We start from the raw sequence: 23,770 nt of genomic DNA, 5'->3' as shown, positions 1-23,770 counted from the left end.
TTTCATGCCCCTCGACTCTTCTAACTGCCATGTGGTCTCTGTACAAATTGTAAATAGCCTTAAATAGCCTCTCTCTCCCTGTATTTTACCCATGCCACCTTTAGAATTTGAAAGAGAGTATTCCAGTCAACATTATCAAAAGCTTTCTCTAAGTCTACAGATGCTAGAAACATGGGTTTTCATTTCCGTAATCTCTTTCCAGAGGACACTGTGCCAGTATGTTCACACTGTGGATGCCCTGTACATGTTGTACTCTACTAAAGAGGAAGAAGACAAGTTTTTTGTAACTACTGCCCCATCAGAAGTCAATCATCACAATGTTTCTATTTGAGCCAGCCAATTGCAGGTGACTGTAGCAGACCATACCCTGGACAAGGCTGCTTCCCAACACACCAAAGCCCCTTCCCCTCACCATACAAAGGTGACAATAGCTTGCCTAGCTAACAAATTCAGTCTATCACCTGTGGAGCAGAAGCTGCCACAGACAAAAATTCATGCGACAAGTCACCTAGACGTCCAGAAATCTCACTGACTTCATCATCAAAAGCCAACCTGTCCAGACATCAGTCGAATCTGGTTTCTTTCTGAAAAGTCAAATTTTTATCATCACCAGCCAAAGAGAATTATGTTCTGCGATACAAAATCGATTGTGATGAAGGTCCAACCACAAGGAACATAAACTGCAAGAATAACTAGCAATGATAGAACAAAGCCCTTCAAATGTTCTGTTTTAACAGGCTGCAATCAATTTTATTCTCAGATGGGACTTCTTGCAGGCAACAAAAGCAGTCAAAGACTGTGGAAGACCCAAGCTCCACACTGACAAAGTTATCCCAACAACCGCATCACAAAGATTGCTCTAGATGGTTTTTCACCATCAAAAACAATGTTAGTCCATTATCATCGACAAGATGAGTTACAGTCATCAATTTAGATGCTCAAACTACGAAGCCTTTGAAGATTGTGAAAAGCTGCTCAGGATCACAAAAGAAATCTAACATCAGTGAAAACCGTAAGTATTACAGATGGTTAAGGAGAACTTTTTATCACTAATTGTCATGAACAGCCACAACTCATCACTAAAAATGTGTGTACAGATGGCCAAACCAGTCCAGGAAGGGAAGCTTAATGCCATCAATGAAGAATGGTGATCCACCACCACTACAGACAAAAGAAATGGAGGTAGCTGCTACTGGCCTGCTAACAGGATCTGAGGAACATAGGTGGCAAGTGTTAGTTATTTTGCACTAGTTTTCAGATGCTTTCAAATCTGGAGAGAAGAGGAGACAGGTGAAGCCAACCCATGGTAAGTCACAATACCAATACTAGGCAACATCCAACAATTAGATAGGGTTCATATATCGTGTTGCCATCCGAATGAAGGATTATCTGAGAAGACGTGGAGAAAACTCTGAGGGAAAGCTGACTTTGGCTCAATATTGCCACAGAATGGGCACACAATGGAATTTAAAAAGACAAGGGTCTTGACTTATGCATCTTTATACTGGGACTACATTATAAAGGAGGTGACCAGGATTAGAATAAATATAACAATTATAACAGGGATTAGCAGGGACCTACTTATTAAGGAATGGCAGTGGAAGGAAAGACAGATGCTTGACACTTGTAGGGAGGTGGGAGAAGCAGTTTCGAACATGACCCAGGCACCTTAGTGCCACCTGTCATCACTTGGTCCCATACTGGGCTACAGCTGCCAAACTCGTTCTTAGCATATGTACCATTTCAGCCCTCCTCTGGAAGGTCCCAGATGCTGTTAATTTGCCTCTGTAAGTGTAATGCCATACAAACTCCAACAGTCAGCAGTTTTACTCAAAATAATAATGGTGAGACAGCTATCAAAGACTTGAATATTTTGTTCACAATGGAACAACTTTAAAACCAAGAATATTTTACTAGGTTTCATCATTACTAAACTAACCTACACCTAAGCTGTCTCCAGTCTTGACTGTACCAATTTCAAACTGCTCCAAATTGAAGACTAAAGTGAAAAAAAAAAGCTTTTCAAATAATGACACTATGATTGCTGATGTGAATGTTATTTCAAGACTAACTTTTCTTCCTTGAAGGATTGATTTGATAGAGGAACTGACTTGTACTGTTATTTGTCTTCCTAGATCCCTTCATAACAGGGTATAAAATCACTTCTTTAAGTATGTAAAGGAAATAGAGAATAGTACTTAGATATTTACATTATCTCAATCCAATGCTATTTAAAATATCACAATTCTAAACTTCTGTATGAACAATATAATGAAATTTTTCGTCCTTTAACCTGAAGACCACCACAACAAGTTATACAAATTTTAAAACCATCACCTGGTTTTCTCGAGACCCACAAATAATTGTAAATAATGGTTCATCCCAGAAAGACAGCTATGCTTCTTTGCTGTGATGGTTAGCCACAAGAAAAATATTTCAGTGATTGAAATAGCTTTTCTGCTAGGAGGTATTTTAGTTGTGGAAGACTTTTAGGACTACACAAAGATCTACTAAATGACATACATCCATAATTTATTGTGAGAAGTTTGATACTTCTAACATGCAATAATTTCAGCTTACATTGTTTTCAAGAGTCAAAGTTATGAACAGTCACGTCCCTATCTTCTATTTTCTCAACTAAGGTCAACATTTTTGCTTTCTTCTTTCACGACCTGGTTTGTAAATAAACCAGAAGCTTAAGATATGGAAAAATATTAAGGACTTGTATGATAAATTTTAAAATATTTTACCACATCAGCAGGGAGAGACTCAAGGTCTTCAAAAGGTGTCTCCACAGTATTACTGTCAGCATCCAATATAATAACTTCACCAAGATCACTTCTTTTGACACGCTGTAAAAAAAGAAAAAATCCAATCTAATGACAATAGTAATCAATTTACACCCACAAAGGACAACATAGCTTCAAATAACCTTCTCAGGGCATCTGATATTGCCATCAGAAAAACAACTGCTTAAACATTTCAGGATGGGTTTCGTTATAAAAGTTCAAAGTTTAATTGTGAAAACTGATCTGTTTATGATAGATTACATGATAAAATCTACCCGAGTCATGGAAATCCACAAAAAATTAAAATTTATACAGCACTTTGTCTATCATTAAACATAGCAGCCAGTCAACATTTAAATGAAAAGCTGCACTGTTGTCACCATATAAAAATCCAGCCAGTGAACACAAATTTTACTGTGGCATACCACACACACACACACACACACACACACACACACACACACACACACACACACACAGTGAGTTTCCTGTTGGAGCTGGAAACCAATTGTCAATGGAGTTTTCCCAATGCAGAGATATGTCAAAATGTTTGTTACATCTTTGAGGCTGAATAAAGATAACCTAAGGTCATGTTGTTCGCTTAACAGCTTTTATCCCCACTGTTCCTCTAATCCAGCTACATAGTATCTCAAACAGCATTCTAGTTCATTAATGAAGGAACTGCTTGCAGTGAACAGAACATAAAATGACATTCTTCTTCCCACAAACATGATACACTTTCTCACTAGTGATTTCAATCCCCTGGATTCTCACGTGTTACCTCCCACCTGATTCTCCTGGAATTCAAAATTATTATTCTGAGATCTTAACAGGAAGGGCAAAACAATTAAGCCCCGATGACCACCTACAACTGATTACAGAAAATCACTACTTACCTCACCACAGAACAGCTGTATCTGTAGTTGGCATGACGACTTTGGAAATGTGTATCAAAGGTACAGTGTTTCATGGATGTTATGTGGACTACCGGATGCTAGTAACTGTCTCTATGTTAAAATAAACCAGGGTCACAGCATTGTGTATAGTTAGTTTTGTGGAGTATACATCTGGATTTTGAAAGATTCCTTTTGGGTACTGCTCAGTATGGCAGACGTGCCAACCCGATCAAAAGATTCTAAACCAAATTCATTGGGATAAGAAACTAATGTTCAGAAAGGAAAATTTAGTTTTTTGTAGCCAAAACTAACTAATATCTTACAGCAAGAACTGAAGCTCAAAGCAGTGTTCTAACTGAAAACTGCCCGTCTCAGTACATCAATATGTGTATTACAACAACATGCAACATTCTGCAGTAGTGTATCAAATATCCCCATTGTCTGTTTTGTAACGGGGCGCTTCCAAATGGGTCCCTTTTCTTTTCAGTTTCTACTGGGGTTAAATACACCAAAGACTTCAAGTAACTCCACAGGACAAAATCCAACATGGTCACATCACTTCTGATTCTGTATTGTCTTTCGAGATCGTACCACCTAAATTGATGGATAAAAATAAGTTGTTCATAAATATGTGCTCCACATTCATTCCTCTTTCATAAATTCATTTCAAAACTTCGATTCCTAATTTCAGAATACCCAGTTTATGATAATCTATCATCTGTGTAATTTTGACTGTAAATAGTTGAGACAATATGGACAAATAACACTGACCATAGTCAGCTACGACAAAATGATAGGAGGTGCCCACCAATACATGATCAAAATGTGAACACGTTGAGTTGATCCCTGGCATTTTGGATTTAGAAGCACTCAGGCCAGAGCTGACACAGCTGCAAGTGTAACTCTGAGGTTTAGCAGTGTTCCCATGTCCACTGCCACATGAGAGATCTTAGGTTGTTGGTATTCAAGCCTGGGTGAATGAAAATTAAGATTGAAGAACTTCCGGCAATGACTTCATGCCGTGAGTTATACTCAATTATTTGTGCACCCACACCTTGCTACACTTATTTTGTTTATATAAATAACAGCAAGGGTCTTGTTGACCTAATTACTACTTTTTATTTAGGATCAATAAACTGTAAAATGAAGATAGATCAGTGGAAATGCAAGAGCTCAAAAGTGATACTGCCATACTATAAAAGTGCATACAAGAACCAAAATCCAAATGGAACTAAAATTAGAAAATTTATATTTCTGCAAAGGAATAAAATAGGAAGTAAATTCAAGCACAAGCTTTGTTATAGATAAGAACAATACAACAATACTGAAGGACTATCACAACAACAAAAATTGTTGTAAATATAAACAAATGATGTTCAATGCAAATTGAACAAGTCTGCACCAACATGCTAAAATTCGACTTAGGAAGAGTGGCAGAAACTGATGTATGACAGACTCACTACAAGATTGTAATGAGGGATTTTAATGTGGAAGGACTAAAACTAAAGAACAATTCTTCAGAAAGAAATCTCTAATATTATACCAGCACTAAAAGGAGCTGGGAGGAGGGGGCTGTCATACATTTGTAGAACTCCCCAAGAACCACAACGCGTTTGTCCTTAATATATTCTTACAAAAGAAAACAGTAACAAAATAGGCTTTGCAAGGACATAATTGAATTATGAATGAATGTAACTGTATTTCAACGAACAGTAAAGAAACTGTACAGGATGTAACAGCTGTGAACCATTTTTGAATTGCAAGCTCATAGATTCTCTGCATGCAGTGAAAAACAGTCAACATGCACAAAATCAGAAATACAAGTTATGGAAATTTATTTAAGAATAAGGATGTATACTGAATTAAATTAAATAAGAAGTTTAGCATTTAAGATAAGGAATATTACACACAAACAGACCAAGGCAAATTCAAAAGGGGAAAATATTTAACAAAAATAATTAGGAAAAAAGCACAGGACTACTAGGTACAAAAAAAAAAAAAAAAGAAATAAACCAAGCTTAGAGGGCTGGTAACACACTGATTTGCCCCTAGCTTAGATCTAGGTGAGTTTATCCAACCCATACACATTCAGGACTGGTCAAGGTATCTAATGTGCTCACCATTTGGCAGAACCCAGAGGGCTGACAGGTTAAATACCATGGACACAGCATTCATTATATTAAAGTCCTAATATGGGGTGGTTTCAGAACAGATTTCCAAGATGTAGACTTATGTCTGGTTGTACATTGCTGCATGGAAGTGTAGAGCTGGATTAAAAATGTTGCTTTCCCAACACCAATATAGATAGATTGCTTCTCACCACATAGAGGAGATGTAATTTCCACAGAATTGCTCCGAAAGATTTTCCCCCCTTAAAACTGGATAATATTGTTGTTGACATATGTTGCTCTCACTGTATTCAACTGAAGTGGTACCAGAGTGCTATCTGCCATTGTTAAGAGATTTGCTGTATGTATATCTCTACACTTGGCGCAGTTATGAGCATTAAGCTAACTTTTCTATGATGTTTGTAAAGTTAAGCTTAATGAATACAAGAACAGAACATTCTGGATTTGCTGCTTCCCTGACATTAAAATATTCTGCTAATGTGAAATATATTATCTTTACATGATAAACCTGTTCGTGAAACTATGAACATTGGGGGCAATGTACTTATACTGTGTTTTCATCATCTTTGCTATGTTGAATATTTTCACTACCAGAAGCAGTGTCCACAGCTTTAGACCGAGCTGACTTTAATCCACCACATGGAGAAGGAACAATTTTACACTGATGTGACAGAAGTCATGAGATACCTCCTAATACCTTGTTGGACATCCTTTTGCGTGGTGTAGTGCAGCAATCTGATATGGCATGGGCTAAACAAGTCATTGGAAGTCCCCTGCAGAAATATTGAGCCATGTTGGCTCTACAGCCACCCACAATTGCCAAGTGCTGCTAGCACAGGATTTTGTGCACGAGCTGACCTCTCGATTATGTCTTGTAAATGTTCAATGGGATTCAGTCAAGCAATCTGGGTAGACAAATCATTCACTCAAATTGTCCAGAATGTTTTTCAAACTAATCATGAACAACTGTGGCCCTTTGACGTGGTGCATTCACATCCATAAAAGATGAATCGTAATGGCCTCCAAGTATCTGAATATAACAATTCCCAATCAAAGGTCAGTTCAGTTGGACAAGAGGACCAAATCCATTCCACGTAATCACAGCCCACACCACTGTGGAGCCACCACCAGCTTGCAGTGCCTTGTTGACAACTCTTGTCCATGGCTTTGTAGGGTCAGCTCCATTCTCTAACCCTATTAACAGCTCTTACCAACTGAAATCAGGACTCATCTGACCAGGCCAGTTACTAGGGTTCAACTAATATACAGGAGAGGCACTGCAGATGATGATGTGCTGTTAGCAATGGCACTCGCATCAGTCGTCTGCTGCCATAGCCCATTAACGTCAAATTTCACCGCACCGTCTTAATGGATACATTCATCGTACATCCCACATTGACACATTGATTTGTGCAATTATTTGTTGCTTGCCTATTGGCACTGACAGTGGTACGTAAATACCACCGCTCTCAGTCATTACGTGAAGGTAATCAGCCACTGCGTTGTCTGAGGTGAGATGTAATGCCTCACATCTGGCATTCTCAGGGATCTGTTGACACTATGGACCTCGGAATACTGAGTTCCACTAATAATTTCTGAAATGGAATGTCCCATGCAACCAGCTCCAGCTACCATTCCCGTTTCAAAGTCTTGTTAACTCCCATCGAGCGACCGCAATCACGTTGGAAACCTTTTCACATGAACCACCCGAGTACAAATGACCGCTCTATCAGTGTATTGCTCTTTTATCCCTTGTGTATGTGATACTACCGCCATCCGTACGTGTGCATTTCATTATCCCATGACTTGTCACCTCAGTGTATTTTTCATTGCTGGAACTTAAATTCCAACTGTCCCTCTCCATAAGCTCTTTCTGGTTGTGAAATGCTGGAGTTGCTGTGCCAATGACACTCGCATAATGTTTTACTAACACCTACAATGCCCAAACAAAGCCTACAGCCTGTGCATATAGGCTTCCTCGAGTCAGTATAGCTTATTTTCAAGACACAGACTGTATGCTGTAAATTGTATTAAGTGCTTCTCAAATGTTAGTACTTAACTAAATTAAATTCAGAAACTCCTGGTATGGCCTTTTATGATTTATCTTACTTTTACCTTCACAACCAAAAATGCCACATGTGCATCTACAGTTGCCTGCCCTTGAATATGTGCGCTCAAACCCACCATTCCATGGCTGATCGTGACAGCTGTCAAAGTGCAGACTTCTTTCCTCCTGCTGAGCATCAATTTCAGTGGCATCCTTTAGAAGTTGCTCTGCTTTACAAATGACTCCAGAAGTGAAGATCAGCATCCATTTCCCATTGAACAGGACTCATGGGGAGTGACGAGGAACTATAGAGAATGACAATACATTCCCTCAAACAGAAAAGATGTCTCATAACACATTCTGAGCATTATAGCCCAGAGAAGGAATAGTTACATGAGCTGATCAGAAAGTGCCCTCACAGTCATACTCTCCATAAATTCATTTGGTGGACCATAAAGAGAATGTTGTTCCAATGTTGCGCCCCCCCCCCCCCCCCACCACATGTGGCACAGGCATTCCTCAGGGCCCATCAGCTGGCCCCAGGCAGGTGCAGGTGGGGTAGTCTACCAACCACGTGGCCCTATAGCACATGTTTTGCGTATGCAAGCAGCACTTTGTCATCCCCTTCTGCGTACCCTGGGCCAGGGCAGAACGACAGTGTTTACTATATCCCAGTTCTTCGCCCATCCCTGCCCAACTGTGTCCGTGGATGTCCAGCTACCTGCCAGTGGGCACTCCCCATCTAGGGAGATTTCGTAATCACAACTGCTTGCAAATCAGTGGTGAAAACAACAGCTGAAGCATGAAATTTGTCACTTAGGGATACAGGTCTCTCATACTTGTGGTCTTACAAAAGGTGTAGTCCTACAATTTATTTTAAATATGCCCTTCCTGAGCAGTATTTAGATAGATGGATGGATGGATGGGTGCACAGACAGACAGACAGACAGACAGAGACAGAAACGGACAGACGAAAAGGCTCCACAATAGTAGTATTAATCATTTTGATGGATTCCTAAGAAACCAACCTGTTATTGCTGTACTATATCCATTAAATGTCACTGAACATTTCCTTCCTTTGCAGATGAAAGAGAACTTTGTTTGCACCTTCCTTTGAACTGCATGATTACATGGCTTTTCAGTCTCCTGATTTATGTGATCGCTAGGAGATTTCTTAGCAGTGAACTTGAGCTTAGCTTTCTTCCAAAAACAATTACCTTCTTGGTGACATGTGTGTCTCCACTTTTGGCATGCCACTTAACATACTCATTGTACAAGTTCTGATATAAATTCATTTTGAATAATAATGGCTTTTACGTGTTGCACAATATCATGACTGAATCACTGACTGACATGCAGTGATTTTTATAGGCGCAGCAGGGAAAAACCTGAATGGAATCTGCCACTTGCGTGGCACTGGCATGTAAAGCTTCCAGTTTAGAGAGACCATACACATTAATGAGCACTTTATGCCAGGGATTAATTTCGTAAGACAAAATTCACCCATTATAATAATGTATATTCTCTGAATTAAAAAGTTGACATTAGGCTTTCATTGCCTCCTCCCTTAAACGAGATTTAGTGAGATTTTTCCAGATCCCCCCCCCCCAACCTCCCCCTCCCCTCTTCTGAATTCACATAATTAATGAACATCACCTTGTTATGAAGTTTTGAAACACATCTACCACATCTTTACGCCTGTCACACATCCTGCCACTTAATTCAGAATTTTGCACCACATTTTCTGTTCATTCCACACCACACATTGATAAAATTTGGTGCTGTGCTTGTGTCACTCAGGGACAAGGTAGTGTCTTTGCTCTATCTCATATTCCTCCTGCACCTCGGCCACTGCTCCCTCTCTGGACTATGAAGCACTTAGTGCCCCCCAGAAGCAAGGCCAGGAACACAACCATCTCTGCCACAACACCCCTTTAAACTCCGTACATCAGCAGCTGCCTCAGAAAGCAATATCCATCCAATAGTTTACAGCACGTGTTCCTGTCTGCTGCCTTCAGCAAGACCACATTTGACTGATTATACAACCTGGCGCACACCAGCATGTGCACATCCGCCATTCTGGTGATGCAGGATTTCACGTTGCCAGGTATTCAGAGGGACTGCAAGATCTGAGCCTTTGCCTGCCGGCACACCAAGGTCAGCCATCAAGTACACACCTCCACCGATGCCTTCCCAGATGTCGGGCATCACTTTGCTCACATTTGTGTGTACATTATCGGTCCTCTATTTTCCTCTCACAACTGCCGCTACAACCTCACATTTCTACAATCTAAATTTATTCTACATGCATAAATAATTTCACTTGCCATGTGGTATTACACAGGGATGGCAGGTCTGAAAACAGTCAATAGAAATTTAGATAACTTCACTCAATTGTTGAAACACTGTTCAGAGAGTAAAGTCTTGAACTTCTCTCAATGAGTTTAACACATTGAAGCCACAGTGCAGAGATACACAGGGACTGTCTACAGCCAAAGATTCGACTCTTCATCTTGCAAAACAGGGATAAATTTCAATCATTGGCATGGTGGGTTGTTTGTGGTAGGAGACCAGACAGCGAGGTCATCGGTCTCATCGGATTAGGGAAGGACGGGAAGGAAGTCGGCGATGCCCTTTCAAGGGAACCATCCTGGCATTTGCCAAGAACGATTTAGGGAAATCACAGAAAACCTAAATCAGGATGGCCGGACGCGGGACTGAACCGTCATCGTTCTGAATGCGAGTCAATCATTGGCATGAATGGCACAGGGAACATCCTACTCAGAACAGCTACTGCCCACAGCTGCCTCTAGTAACGACACCTATTCTGATCACTGTCTTCCAACTTGTAGTGATCTAATAATTGGCTACTAGAAAGTCATCTTTCTCTAATGGAAGCCCAATAAAAAATATTGCTCTATCTTCCAAAATATAATGAACAGACATTTTTTTTAAATATTAGAGGTGAATGAAAGTTTTTCCAAGCAAGTGTATTGAGCACAGACGGCATGTGGGAGTGTTTATTTTCACACATCAAACTGTTCGATGGTATAGATTGTTTACAGAGCATGTCATTATCTTAGTGAGAGAGGTAAGGATGACCATACTTGCTACCCCAAACATTCTTAACAGAACATTTAGAAATTGCTGGTCTTCTGGGAAAAACCAAATAGCAAAAGTAGCTTGCATGTTCAGCAGGCCTCATACCTCTGTGAGAAGCATAAAAAAAAGAAAAAACCAGAATGCTATATAATGCAAGCCTATGCTGCGATGATTCCAGATGAAATTCAGTGTGGACTAATGTCTGTCTGCAATCACCTTAAACCATGTGTAAATACTCGAGGTCAACATTTTGAGCCCTTGATATGACAGTCATAATAATCACTCAAACCATAACCGAGTCGCATGTTTCCTTACATCTGTTGCCGTGGACAGACGTTTGTGGGACCTCATCTCCTGATGGCAGGAGTGTGGCTTGTGGTTTCATTAAATTGTTACTATTTGATTAAGTTCCACACATTTTATGTCACTGAAATCCTCCTCATCAGAAGAAGCTACATACTTCCATTAACAAAGTCTGTGTCATAATTTGGCAGCTATAAATGTACTATAATGTTTGCATCCATCACAAAATTTGCCACATTTCCTCCTATAACTTAGTGAAAACTGCACCTTGATACATTTATTTGTTCTGGGTACATTTTGGATGGTCTAACTTACCTCTCTCATTCTTTGTACTTTTACTACTCTGACCTTTCTGTGAGTATCCAATATTTTCTACTGTGTTGATCAGAAAATGTGTTTTTACTAAAACCTCTTCTGGACTCTGAACATAACAAAATAACCAATCAATTCTTATAAGATGGTAAGTTTATAGTTTTGTAGATCATCATACCTGCAACACTGGCTCAGGTACACCAATCAAGTAAGGCATTGGAGCAAATAAATAGTCCATTAGTGCCATTGGAAGAACTGGGATAAATATGTGTTGCCAATTCATTGGGTAGATCACAGCATTTGCAGACTGCACGCAGGCACTCAGTCTTGATAATTTTTTTGAAGTGAAAATGATACGACGCTCATATAGCATAGAGGCAAATATAACCATCATATTGTGCCCATCGACAGCACTGTAGTATTCTGTCAAATTTCTCTGAAACAAAAATGTACTTTCATAAGAGTATTTCACATGAAGGAATGATTAGTTGTGAAATCATCACATTAAAGAGCTTTAATGTCCATACAAATATCTATTTCATCATTATTTATTGAGCAAACAGATACAGGAGATGTGTGACAGTTCGTGAACATCAGGAACTGAGCACTCAGTAAAGAAATTAGAATAATTGAAGGTAGTAAGTATATAGAAAAAAAGCAATATGCACGCAAAATCTGAAGTAAAACCAGTTTTCTTTACCAAATTTCAGATAGTGTAATAACACAGATAATGGAGGGAAAAAAAATTAATTTCTTCCGCTTCACGTGAAAAATGTTATACTGTGTTAACATCTTTTCTTTTAATTAAATCTAAGTACTTTCTTCTCAGTCTGGCAAAGTAAGACCAATAGAGAATTACTTTCATACTTATTATTATTACCACATTACAGAATTAACTAAAGCGATGGTCTGCCACTTTTACATCCACCAGGTCATTTCCATCCAAAAATTTTATCTTGCCACCAATGAACTGGCATTCTCAACCAATGTCTGTACCACTTTAACAATTAAACAATGGAAAATCCATGCTGGAATGTAACAATATTAGAGAAGGAAAGTTGCTACTCACCATATAGTGGAGATGCTGAGTTGCAGTAGGCACAGCAAAAAGATTCACACAATTATAGCTTTCAGCCATTAAAGCCTTTGCCAGCAACACACACACACACACACACACACACACACACACACACACGTAAATGCAATTTGCACACACATCTGCAGTCTCAGAAGCGATAGGCACAACTGACACTGCAGAAGTAGTGTGTGTGTGTGTGTGTGTGTGTGTGTGTGTATCTATTGCTGACAAAGGCCTTAATGGGCGAAAGCTATAACTGTGTGAATCTTTTTGTTGTGCCTATTGCAACTCAGCATCTCCGCTATATGGTGAGTAGACACTTTAACAATTTTATTTCAATCCTATCACCATTTCATTTGCCCTCATTCAGCTCTTGCTTCACCGTTGGTTTTTTCCTCAATTCTTCATATTCAGGTGCTCCTTCATAAATAATCCATTTGCACAACTATTAGTTTTATTTTGAGATCAGCATTTAAAATCCATTGGTTTGATTCACAGCATAGGTCACATTCAACCACTAACTTACGAATTCTTTTCTTATTGTTGTCAGAAGAATTATTGTCCCACCAAAAAGAATTTATAGAGCCTGTGGAGGTATCAGTGAATGTGCAAGTAGCCAGCACAAGACACAAAAGATAAATCACTGGTTTAGCACAGAGTATTTGTTATCATTGTAAAGTACGATAAAGTATTCTTTGGTTGCTTGGTTGACAAATTCAGGGGAGGGGACCAAACAGTAAAGTGACCGGTCCCATAGGATTAGGGAATGATGGGGAAGGAAGCCAGCCATGTCCTTTCAAAGGAACCATCCTGGCATTTTCCTAAGGCTGTGTCAGTTCCCACCTGCTTTTATTTATTCATTGATTGATGACTGTCCTTGGTGTCAATGTACTGTGTTGCTACATTGGCTGAAAAATGGGTTGTGGATTCCGACACTGACTACTGTAAATAATGTAGCCTACAGATGCATAGTTGCGTTTCGCCCTACTTTAATTTCACTTTGCACAACCCCCAATAATACACAGTTATACGACCAGTGCACTATTGTTTAACTTTTGATAAGCATCATTAATAGTCAGCAGGTGAAACTTCACATACAGCTACAATAGTTTCTTGTTGAACATCGACGAGCAGTAACCCTAACCACAAAGTTTGGTTCTTTAAGAATAATTAGGTACATATGGAGCAGTCACTGTCATTGGTTTTTACACATGGCCTAATTTTTTAACACTTATTTCACAGTTAAATTGAAGCATTGTTGTTGTTCTAACCAGCACAGGTTACTCGTCAGAAACTCTGCCATGGACTGACTGTCTCATGACCAAAAATTGGGCCCTTATATATCATCACAAAAATAGGTGCAGAAACTATGCATTGTTTAAAGTTAAATTTACAGAAATTACAATTTAAACTTAACTCATTAGATTAACTGAATATATCGAAAAATTGGTTCTTTTCTATAGCAGTTTCTTCTACTACGAGAGTTATGCCAAATTAATTGTTTAAATTGTAAAATTAACAAATATAGTTACACAAACAATACTTTTGACAAAACTGTTGATTACTTTGGAATTAATAAAGTGCTGGCTTTGCTAACATGTTGCCGACTAGAGCCGAATAGATACTTACAGACTGCTAGCATTTTGTCTTCCAAAGGTTTACAATTATTACAGAATTTATATTTGTTTATACATCAACAATAGAATTTAAGTTACGAATCAATTGCTGATTTCACCCTATAATGAAAGTTACTAACTAGGAATAACCAAAATACATTAGAAAATCAAATACATACAAAAAACGAAGCACAAAATTAGATCTGGTGTTAAATCCTTTGGAACTGAGGGCCAACCTTTCTCTTTTACGAAAATACAGATTATATTCGTGTACGTTAATGGTAAATTGTAAAAAATGAAAAAACGAATTTATAAAGGCAGATGGCAAAACAAGAGGGGAATTAAAAATATCTCAGCTTGATTCGTGACAAGGTGATTTTGGAAAATCACAGAATACCTAAATCAGGGTGGCAGGACACGGGTTTGAACAATCGTCCTCCCGAATGCTAGCCCAGTGTTCTAACCACTACGCCACCTCGCTCAGTATAGTATTCTTTGTATTTACGTTTGTTACAACTTAGTGTGCAATAAAGTTATTGTACTGACTAATTATCACGTCCACAATATATATGAGAATTATTTCTTACAGTCAAATTACCCATAGTGGTGACTCTGAAGTGATTCCTTGAAGAGAAACGCTGTATCACTGTTGTCAGAGATTGAAGTTAAAGTGGAACAAACTGCTACTCGGCAATGAGTGGCCATTGACATAAATCGTCAAGACCCGCAACCCGCTTTGGTCATGTCAAACTTCCGCTGTTCTGGTCTAATCACCCACTGACATGGTTCACGCACATGTAGTGCACACTAATGATGACAAGTATGTAATCATGGTTTCACATTCAGAAGATGTAATGATAGAAGAAACAGAAGATGTACCACAACATAGCTATACATCACTAAAGGACGCACTTGGATAACGCTATACATTGTCACCAGAGCTTGGTTGCAAAAAGTTATTAATGACAAGCAGCTAGGTAACAGATTCCCCATCTCAAACATTGTTAGCTTTATAAGTGCTTTATCTGGCCCCAATCTGCTATGTGAACAATCACTACGCATGCTGTGGCTTCGTAAATTACCAGTTGGTATTTGCACAGTCACGGCAACACATTGAGTTTTGTTGTAGCAAGCATTGGCAGAGAAGACGGACACAATAACAAATTCCCAGCCTGGAGTGCCAATAGGCGCAAAAATTGTGATGCGACTGACAATGATCATGGAAAGAATACAGAAGCAGCAAGCACAACCAATACCATCAAAGCATGTACAACAGGCACATATGTGCCAGTGCAGGAGCAAAGAGGGGAACAGTTAGAAGATCAGATTCTGCACCTGAACTTGAAATTATCAGCACAGCAGCACAAACTACAATGCTGCGACGTGCATAATCCTGAGTTGTGGACCAGATGTCAGAAATATGATTGTCGTAGATTTAATTCAACCACTAACCAATGGTCCTGGTACTACAGGTGTTTTGGAGATGCAGCTCACCACTCCTGCTCTTACCCAAATGCCATGTACAGATGTCACAGGACACCACAACAATCACCATCAACAACGTGTGCATCCAAACTGAAGACTGAAAGGTAGAATGCAAAACTAACATTGTTGGTGTTGCATCAGTCACAGAGGTTACTTGTGTATGATCGCATCCCTGGTAAAAATATCCTTGTAGATTCTGTATCTGCAGTGTGTATTTGCCCCAAACAGCTGAGTGTTATACCTGCCACACTGACAGAGCATATACTCATCACAGTGAACAGTTCATGCAATTAAACTCATGATTAACACTTGCTTTGGGTCTTGAAAATGAGTTTACCCAGGAATATATTATCGCCAGTGTCGCTGACCCTATACTCAATCTGTATTTTTTGTCTCATTTTCATCTGTCACTGGATTTAGTCAACCGTTCCTTAATTACAGTGATCTGTTTGCCCATACAAAAGTGTGGAAACCACCCAGGCAAATGATGCTGACTACAGGCCTGAACATTTTTTTAGCTGCATACTTCAAAAGCATTTCCAGTCTTCAACCTTCGGGCTGCCACCAACAGGAAATGTTGCCACTTGAAAGTGCACGGTAGCTGCACATCACCTGGCCACCCATCACTGCCCATCCAAGGAGGCTTATACCTCAAAAGCTACTGGTAGTTCAAGCAGTGTTTGAAGAGCTGTAGAAAACAAGTATTGTGACCAGATCAGATACCCCTTCTGCATCCCCATTACACACTGTGCCCAAAAAAGGTAATGATTATGCGAGAATTACCAGACACTCAATGGTTGCACAATTTCTGATCATTAGCGTGTGTCACAAGTGACTGACTTAAAAAGGCCATTGCTCATGCTCAGGTGTTAGTTTTTTCTGGATGCTGTCCGAGAGTGAAACGATAGAGAATTATTGTGAAGGTGGTTCAATGAACCCTTTGCCAGTCACTTAAGTGTGATTTGCAGAGTTATTCATGTAGATGTACAGTTGAGGAGCATGCAGCTCACCTGCGGCAACTTTCTCGGTGCCTGCAGGAGTAAGGCACAGTCATTAATACTGCAAAAAGTGTTTTTGACACATAAGAGGATAAGAAGCCTTATTTGCCGGTTTGACACCACTTCCTAAATGTGTCGAAGAAGTGCAAGATATGCCTTTGTTGACAACCTACAGAGGTTGCACAGATTTTTGATAATGTTAAATCACTACCAGCAACATCTTCCAGGGTTGGCAAGTCAGCAGAAACAACTAAGTGTGTTGATCTAAGGCAAGCATATGACCAGTAATCCAAAGATATCTTTGACTTTGGTGCCATGAAGTCAAGTAATGTTTGGCACCAGCAGCATGGCAGGCTCACCCACCCATTAGTGGCCTATTGACTATAATGATGGACGCAAGTTCAAATGCAATCAGCACAGCACTGCAACACAGAATGCACAGTTGATGGCAACCATTCGCCTTTTACTTGAGACCTTACACCACAATGGAAGAAATGGAGTGCTATCAATAATGGGTTGCTGGCAATTCATGTGGCCATCAAATATTTTTGATTGTCAGTGGAAGGAAGATGTTTTACAGTATTTACTGACCAAAAACCATAAACTTGTTTCTTCCAGTGTACAACAGATCATGGCTCATTGTGGTACTGTAGACAAGCAGAATGTATAGCCCAATTTATAACAACATGCATCACATATCAGGTAGAAACACCATTGTTAGAGACTGCCTGTCATGAAACTACACCAGCTTACAGATAATGCCACAGGCTGATTGGTTTTTGGTTTTGTTTTGCATTAGGGCACAGCAAACAACTGGGGTCATACATGCCCAAGTCAAAACTATAGAACACCAAGACAGAGAGGAGTTAAAAAAAAAAAAAAAAAAAACAACTATACGTCAGTCCCAATTGGCATAATAGAAGACAGCTAAACACAGGCATATGGGAAAAGAGCTAAAAAATACACCAGGCAGAAACAGACATTAAATGATCCTCATCATATTGCTTTGGAGTATAAAAAGTAAAATGTGGTCGACAGTCTGCATGTCATCTGCTAAAATGGTAGACAAATCAGATGGCAAACCCAAGTGGGAACCTAAACAGTTAAAAAATGGGCTTTCCGTCAGGGAGTGACGGACAGTTAAAACTTGGGCTCAATGTGCACAAAGTGGTGGGGTAGTGCCACTCAGAAAATGATGATTGCTAAAAAGGCAGTGCCCAATATGCAGCCAAGTTAAATTAACCTCCTCCCAGCAGGGGGCCGAGAGGAGGTCGTCCAGGGCACTGGGAGAGGCTTAATAAGCCAGAGCTCAGTCCCGTGAAAGGAGGACCATTGGCGATACCAAAGGCACACCACCTCCTGACAGACAGCAAAACAGAGATCACTGGAGGGAATATAGATACTTGCAGGCTGAGGTACGAGGACTGCAGGCTTGGCAGCAGCATCAGGAGCCTCATTCCCTGACAGACAGACTGACCAGGAATCCACAGAAACCTCACACTGGCTCCACCAAGAGTAAGCAAATGACAGTTTTCCTGGACCCGCTGCACTAAGGGATGGGCGGTGTACTGCGCACATAGATTTTGCCGGCCGCGGTGGTCTAGCGGTACAGGCGCTCAGTCCAGAATCGCGGGACTGCTACGGTCGCAGGTTCGAATCCTGCCTCGGGCATGGATGTGTGTGATGTCCTTAGATTAGTTAGGTTTAAGTAGTTCTAAGTTCTAGGGGACTGATGACCACAGATGTTAAGTCCCATAGTGCTCAGAGCCATTTGAACATAGATTTTGAAGGGCCTATGTGATAAAGGGTTCACACTCGCCGGGAAAGTTAAAGGTAGTGTGAAGGTAAGCCTCTGTAGCAAGTGCCAAAAGCGGACTCCAGGAGGTAACAGAGAAGAGGGACGAGCCCCATACTGATGACCAAAGAAATCATCAAAGGAGGCGGCACAGGATGGGTGGCCATAAATGGCACACAAACTGCATGCATACCTGCTGAGGATAAAGTCATGGCAGTAGGACAGTGGTAGTTCAGCAGCTTCAGCATTCAGACACTCAACTGGACTGATGTAAAAGGCACCTGTGGCAGATGCCATGATGGTGGATAGTGTTGAGACAACATAAGAGGGATGGGCGTGCAGACGCATAAACAATGCACCCATAGTCAAGTTCTGCACGGACAAGTGATCAGTATGAATGGAGAATGTTGGTTCAATTAGCACACCAGGAAGTACCATTGAGGACACAAAGGACATTGAGGAACCACATACAGCAGGCTGCCACGTATGATACACGAGAGGACCAATAGAGTATCCTATCGAGCATGAGACCCTGGAATTTTGCAGTTACAGTGAACGGAAGGGCAACAGGCTCAAGATGTAAAGATCGTGGGAGAAACCACCCGCGTCGCCAGAAATTCATTCAGATTGTTTTGTCAGTGGAAAAACTGAAAGCCATTGTCGACACTCCAGGAGTGAAGATGATCAAGGCATCAATGAAGACACCACTCAGTGAGACAGGTCTTTGGAGAACTGCAATAGGTGGTAAAATTGTCAAGAAAAAGGGAGCCGGAGATGCCCGGTGGGAGACAGGCTGTTATACGGTTAATGACGAGAGCAAGGAGGATGACACTCAGAATGGCAGCCTGAGGCACACTGTTTTGCTGGATAAAGGCATCCGACAAGCCAGAACTCGCATGCACCTTGAAAACTCAGCCTTTTAAAAATTACCGAAGGAATCAGGGAAAGCACCCACGGAAACCTGACGTGTGAGGAGTATGGAGGATACTGGTTCTCCAGCAGGTGACGTATGCCTTCTTCAAATCAAAAAACATGGCCACAGTCTGGGATTACTGGAGGAAACCATTCATGACATGGGTGGACAAAGTAACGAGATGGTCAATTGCAGTACACTGTGCTCGAAATCCACACTGTGACTTCATCAGTAAATTGCTAGACTCAAACCACCATACCAGCCAAGCATGAATCATATGTTCCATCAACTTGCAAATGCAGCTGGTAAGAGGGATGGGGCAGTAGCTATAAGGAAGGTTTCTGTCCTTATCGGGCTTAGGTATGGGTATGACGGTGGCTTCACACCAAAGTCTGGGTAATGTCCCCTCTGCCCAGATGCAGTTGTGCGTGTTAAGCAGAAAGTGATTGCCCGCAAGAGAAACGTGCTGCAACACAGGAATAAGGACAGCATCTGGCCCTGGGACAAAGGATCGGTATAAACAGAGCATGATCTAGCTCCCTCATAGTAAAGGCAACATTGTGGCACTCACAATTCGCCGCCACTCATTTCTGATGGAGGAAGGCAGGATGATAGTGGGAAGAGCTTGAAACTTCCGCAAAATGGTAGCCCAAGGTGTTGAAGATAGCAATAGGGTTCACAATAACATCGTCTGCTACTGTGAGACTGGAAACTGGAGAATGGATCTTGGTCCCAGAGAGCCATTGGAGGTTGGCCCACTCGGCAGAGGAAGGGATGGAACTCTTAAAGGAAAAAGTGAATGAAATCCAGCTAGCTCATTTGCTATCCCACAGAACATGATGACAGTTTGCACACATCTGTTTATAATGAATGCAGTTTGCCATCATAGGATGACGGTTAAAAAGGCAGATAGCATGTCTCCGTGCACGAATTGCATCTCGGCATGCCTCAGTCTACCAAGGGACTAGGACTTGACATGGTAAGGAGGAAGTGCGAGAAGTGGAATGTTTTGCAGCAGTAAGGATAAAGTTGGTGAGAGATTTCACCTGGTCATCACAGCTGGGGAAATCATGTTCTTCGAAGGTTGCCAGGGAGGAGTAAAGCTGCCAGTCAGCCTTAGTAAGCTGCCACTGGGGATGCATGTGGATGGGGTAGGAGTCAGCAAACGGACAGCACACAGAAAATGGTCGCTCGAGTAGGTGTCAAAGAATGGACCACTCAAAATGATGGGCAAGCTGGGCAGTGCAAAAGGATAGGTCCAAATGGGAATACGTGTGCAAGGAGTTGGAAAGGAAAATGGGTGCTCCAGCATTAAGGCAGAAGAGGTTAAGTTGGTTACGAAGGTCGGCCAAGAGGACACCTCTCTGACAGGTCCTGGAAGAACCCCAAAGGGAATGATGTGCATTAAAGTCACCAGGTAGCCAAAATGGGGGAGATAGTTGCCCAATAAGCTGAAGGTAGTCTGCCCTGGTGACATCGAATGACTGAGGGACATAAATGGTACAGAGGAAAAAGTCAGGTGAGGAAGGAAAAGGCAACCTGCAACAGCCTGAAGACAGGTAGTCATCCCGTATAAGCATCATTATGCCCCCATGAGATGGAATGCCGACCTCAGGGGAAGATCAAAATGAATCAGTAAGTAATGTGAAAGCTCAAAGCAGCTGTGAGGGTGCAATTTCATTTCCTGGAGGCAGAGTACAAGGGGATGCTGTGATACTAAAAGCAGCCATAAATCCTCTTTGTGGGACCAAAGTCCACGAATGTTCCATTGGAGTACAGTTATGAGGAGGTAAAGATGTAGTGGTGTCAACTTGGCCACTGAATGAAAGCCAGTGTAGAGTCGCTACTACATGGCACAGAAGCAGGAGGATCCTGCTCCATAGGGGTCCACAGAAGCATCAGCTTGCTTGTGGGGTCAGTCTGTGGAGTCCAAAGCTGAAAAACGGTTTGTGTGCACACCAGTGATACAGAGGCTGGCCAGGCTAAGGTATCATGTGGTGACACTGTCGAAGAAGATCTTTGAGTTGGTGAAGGAGAAAACCGTTTGTCTTCCGTGGACTTCTTCGAGCCTTTACAGTTAGAGGAAGACTTGGGTGTTGTTTGGCTGGAGGGACGGAGGAAGTCTACACGGGAGTACTCCTCCTGTCCTTTCCAGCCTACCAGTTGTGTACCTGGTGGCTTTGCCCCTTGAGGCGAGAGTTCGACGGGTTGTAGCACAGGTGGACGGAAGAATGGTAATGTTACCTTGACACTGGCTGATTTCACAGCCTCAGAGCTGAATTTGAGGTCACATGTCTGCATGGCCATGTCCTTCATGGAGCGAGGGGTAACATGAACAGAACAATAGGTGCCAGATGGGGGAACACAGGGTTTCCGACTAGCCAGTAACTTGTGAGTGACTGGGTAGGGCACTTGACAATCCTGAGGCACGGCTGTCATTGCAGTTGATACAGTGGGGAGGAAGAGGCGGACAATCACCCTCGTGTTCATCCCTACCACAGGTTACACATTTGGCTGGCTGTTGACAAGACATTCTAGTGTGGTTGAAAGGATAATGCTGGTAGCAGCGCATCAGGTTCAGAATGTACGGCTGGTCTGTGATAATTTCATAGCCTGCTCTGATCTTGAATGGCAGCACCACTCTATCAAAGGTGAGGAAAAGAGTGCAAGTGGGCACTGAGGAGGAATCTACCTTTTCCATTACATGATGGATGGCAACGACACCCTGATCAGAGAGGTAAGATTGGATTTCGGCCTCAGTTAGACTGTCTAGCAGCCTGGTGTAGATTACACCATGAGAAAAATTCAAAGTTCTATGGACCTCAACATGAATACGGTAGCTATGGAGAAGCGAGGTAGCAAGTTGTTGTGCTTGAGAATCAGAAGTAGTCTCCAAAAGCAAAGTGCCATTCTGTAAAGGAGAGCATGATTTCACAGAGCCAGCAACTGCATCAACACCTTTCTGAATAATAAATGGAGAAGGACTTACTACCTTCAATATGTGAGACCACGAGGAACTGTGGTGCAGCAGGATGGGTCATTGAATGATTAGCCTCATTACGTTTACGTTTTGTAGACGCTGATTGTGAAATTTCTCTGATATTTTTCTGACTTGTTTGAAATTCCCTGATACTCCCTGATTTCCAGAACTTCTGGCAACCCTGAGTGGGTTTTTTTTTTTTTTTTTTTTGGCATAACAGTGTAAAGTCAAGCCACAGAAGAATAACAGAGATACACAAACATAGAAGCAGAAATTCTTGTGACTAACTTATCAGTATATGATGTTACATTCCCTTCTCCTCCCTTCATTTTACTTGGTTTGAGCGTAAGAAATATATTGCAATGGCGCAATTTACACGGTGTCCATAATTAAAGTTCCAGTTTAAAAACACTGCAAAAAGAGAACCACTGCTTAGAAAGACATCAAATTTGAATTGCATATTATTGACGCAGGAGGGAACGTCACAGAAGAAAAAAATTAACAAAAATTTGACCAACAAATGGTGTTGTAAACATCAGAATATGCACACCAAAAGATATGCGGCACACTACTGTTCCTCAGTTTGTGTCCAGAATGCCCAACATAAACATCTCCATGAGGGACAGTACACAGCTGGCAAACAGTCATTGTGCACCAGTAGCCCTGTAGAAGTTACAAATATGGAAAAAGCCAATAGTCCTATGTCTGCTAAAAGTCTGGAGAAAATGATTACATAATTCAAAAAGATGTGTTCTTCTGAAGTGCAGGGAGGCAGAGGGAGGAAATCAATTGATCCAATGGCTGTCAAAGATGAGGCCACAGCACTGCAGGATTGGTTGATAAGTGGAGATGTGCAAAAACGCAGTACACAGGGAATTGCCTGAATAATGGACATGCCCACGAGTGTGGTGCATGAAATACTATGAAACAACAGCTTGCATTGCTGCATCCTGCTATTCATACAAAATCACCCTTGTTCACAAGTTGCTTTCTGCTGTGCTGCCAGCAAGACAAATGTTCACTCTGGAATTTCTTGCTCACATGAAAGTGGACAATGAAGGGTATGGAACATACTGTGGACAGATGCAGCCCACCTCCATCACCAACGACATGTCAAGATGCAGAATTGCAGATTATGGACAACAGAAAACCTGTACGCACATCAACCAATACCACTTCATTCTGCAAAGGTGACTGTGTGGTGTAGGTTGACAGTATTATTTGCCGCAGGACCACATTTTTTTGAGGAGGCAAGTCCTATGGAGCCTGTTACCTTACTGTCACTAGTGAACACTGTAAGATTCTTTTGCACACCAATATCAGTCCA

General features: G+C 41.2%; 1 protein-coding gene across 2 annotated transcripts in view; it reads right to left on the bottom strand.

The window, feature by feature from the left end:
- LOC126268180 (DENN domain-containing protein 1A-like) overlaps nt 1-23,770 on the bottom strand; it is a 257,983-nt gene that overhangs the window by 167,307 nt on the left and 66,906 nt on the right. For both annotated transcript variants that reach the window (XM_049973781.1, XM_049973782.1), the window contains exons 6-7: nt 11,757-12,014; nt 2,751-2,852 (exon numbers count right to left, since the gene is read on the bottom strand). In XM_049973781.1, coding sequence (XP_049829738.1) covers nt 2,751-2,852; nt 11,757-12,014 — 360 coding nt within the window. The remainder of the gene's footprint in view (nt 1-2,750; nt 2,853-11,756; nt 12,015-23,770) is intronic.

Source organism: Schistocerca gregaria, chromosome 4 (genome assembly GCF_023897955.1).
Source record: "Schistocerca gregaria isolate iqSchGreg1 chromosome 4, iqSchGreg1.2, whole genome shotgun sequence".
Taxonomy (NCBI): Eukaryota; Metazoa; Arthropoda; class Insecta; order Orthoptera; family Acrididae; genus Schistocerca; species Schistocerca gregaria.
The sequence above is the reverse complement of the archived record's forward strand: the minus strand, read 5'-3'. Positions and strand labels throughout refer to the sequence as shown.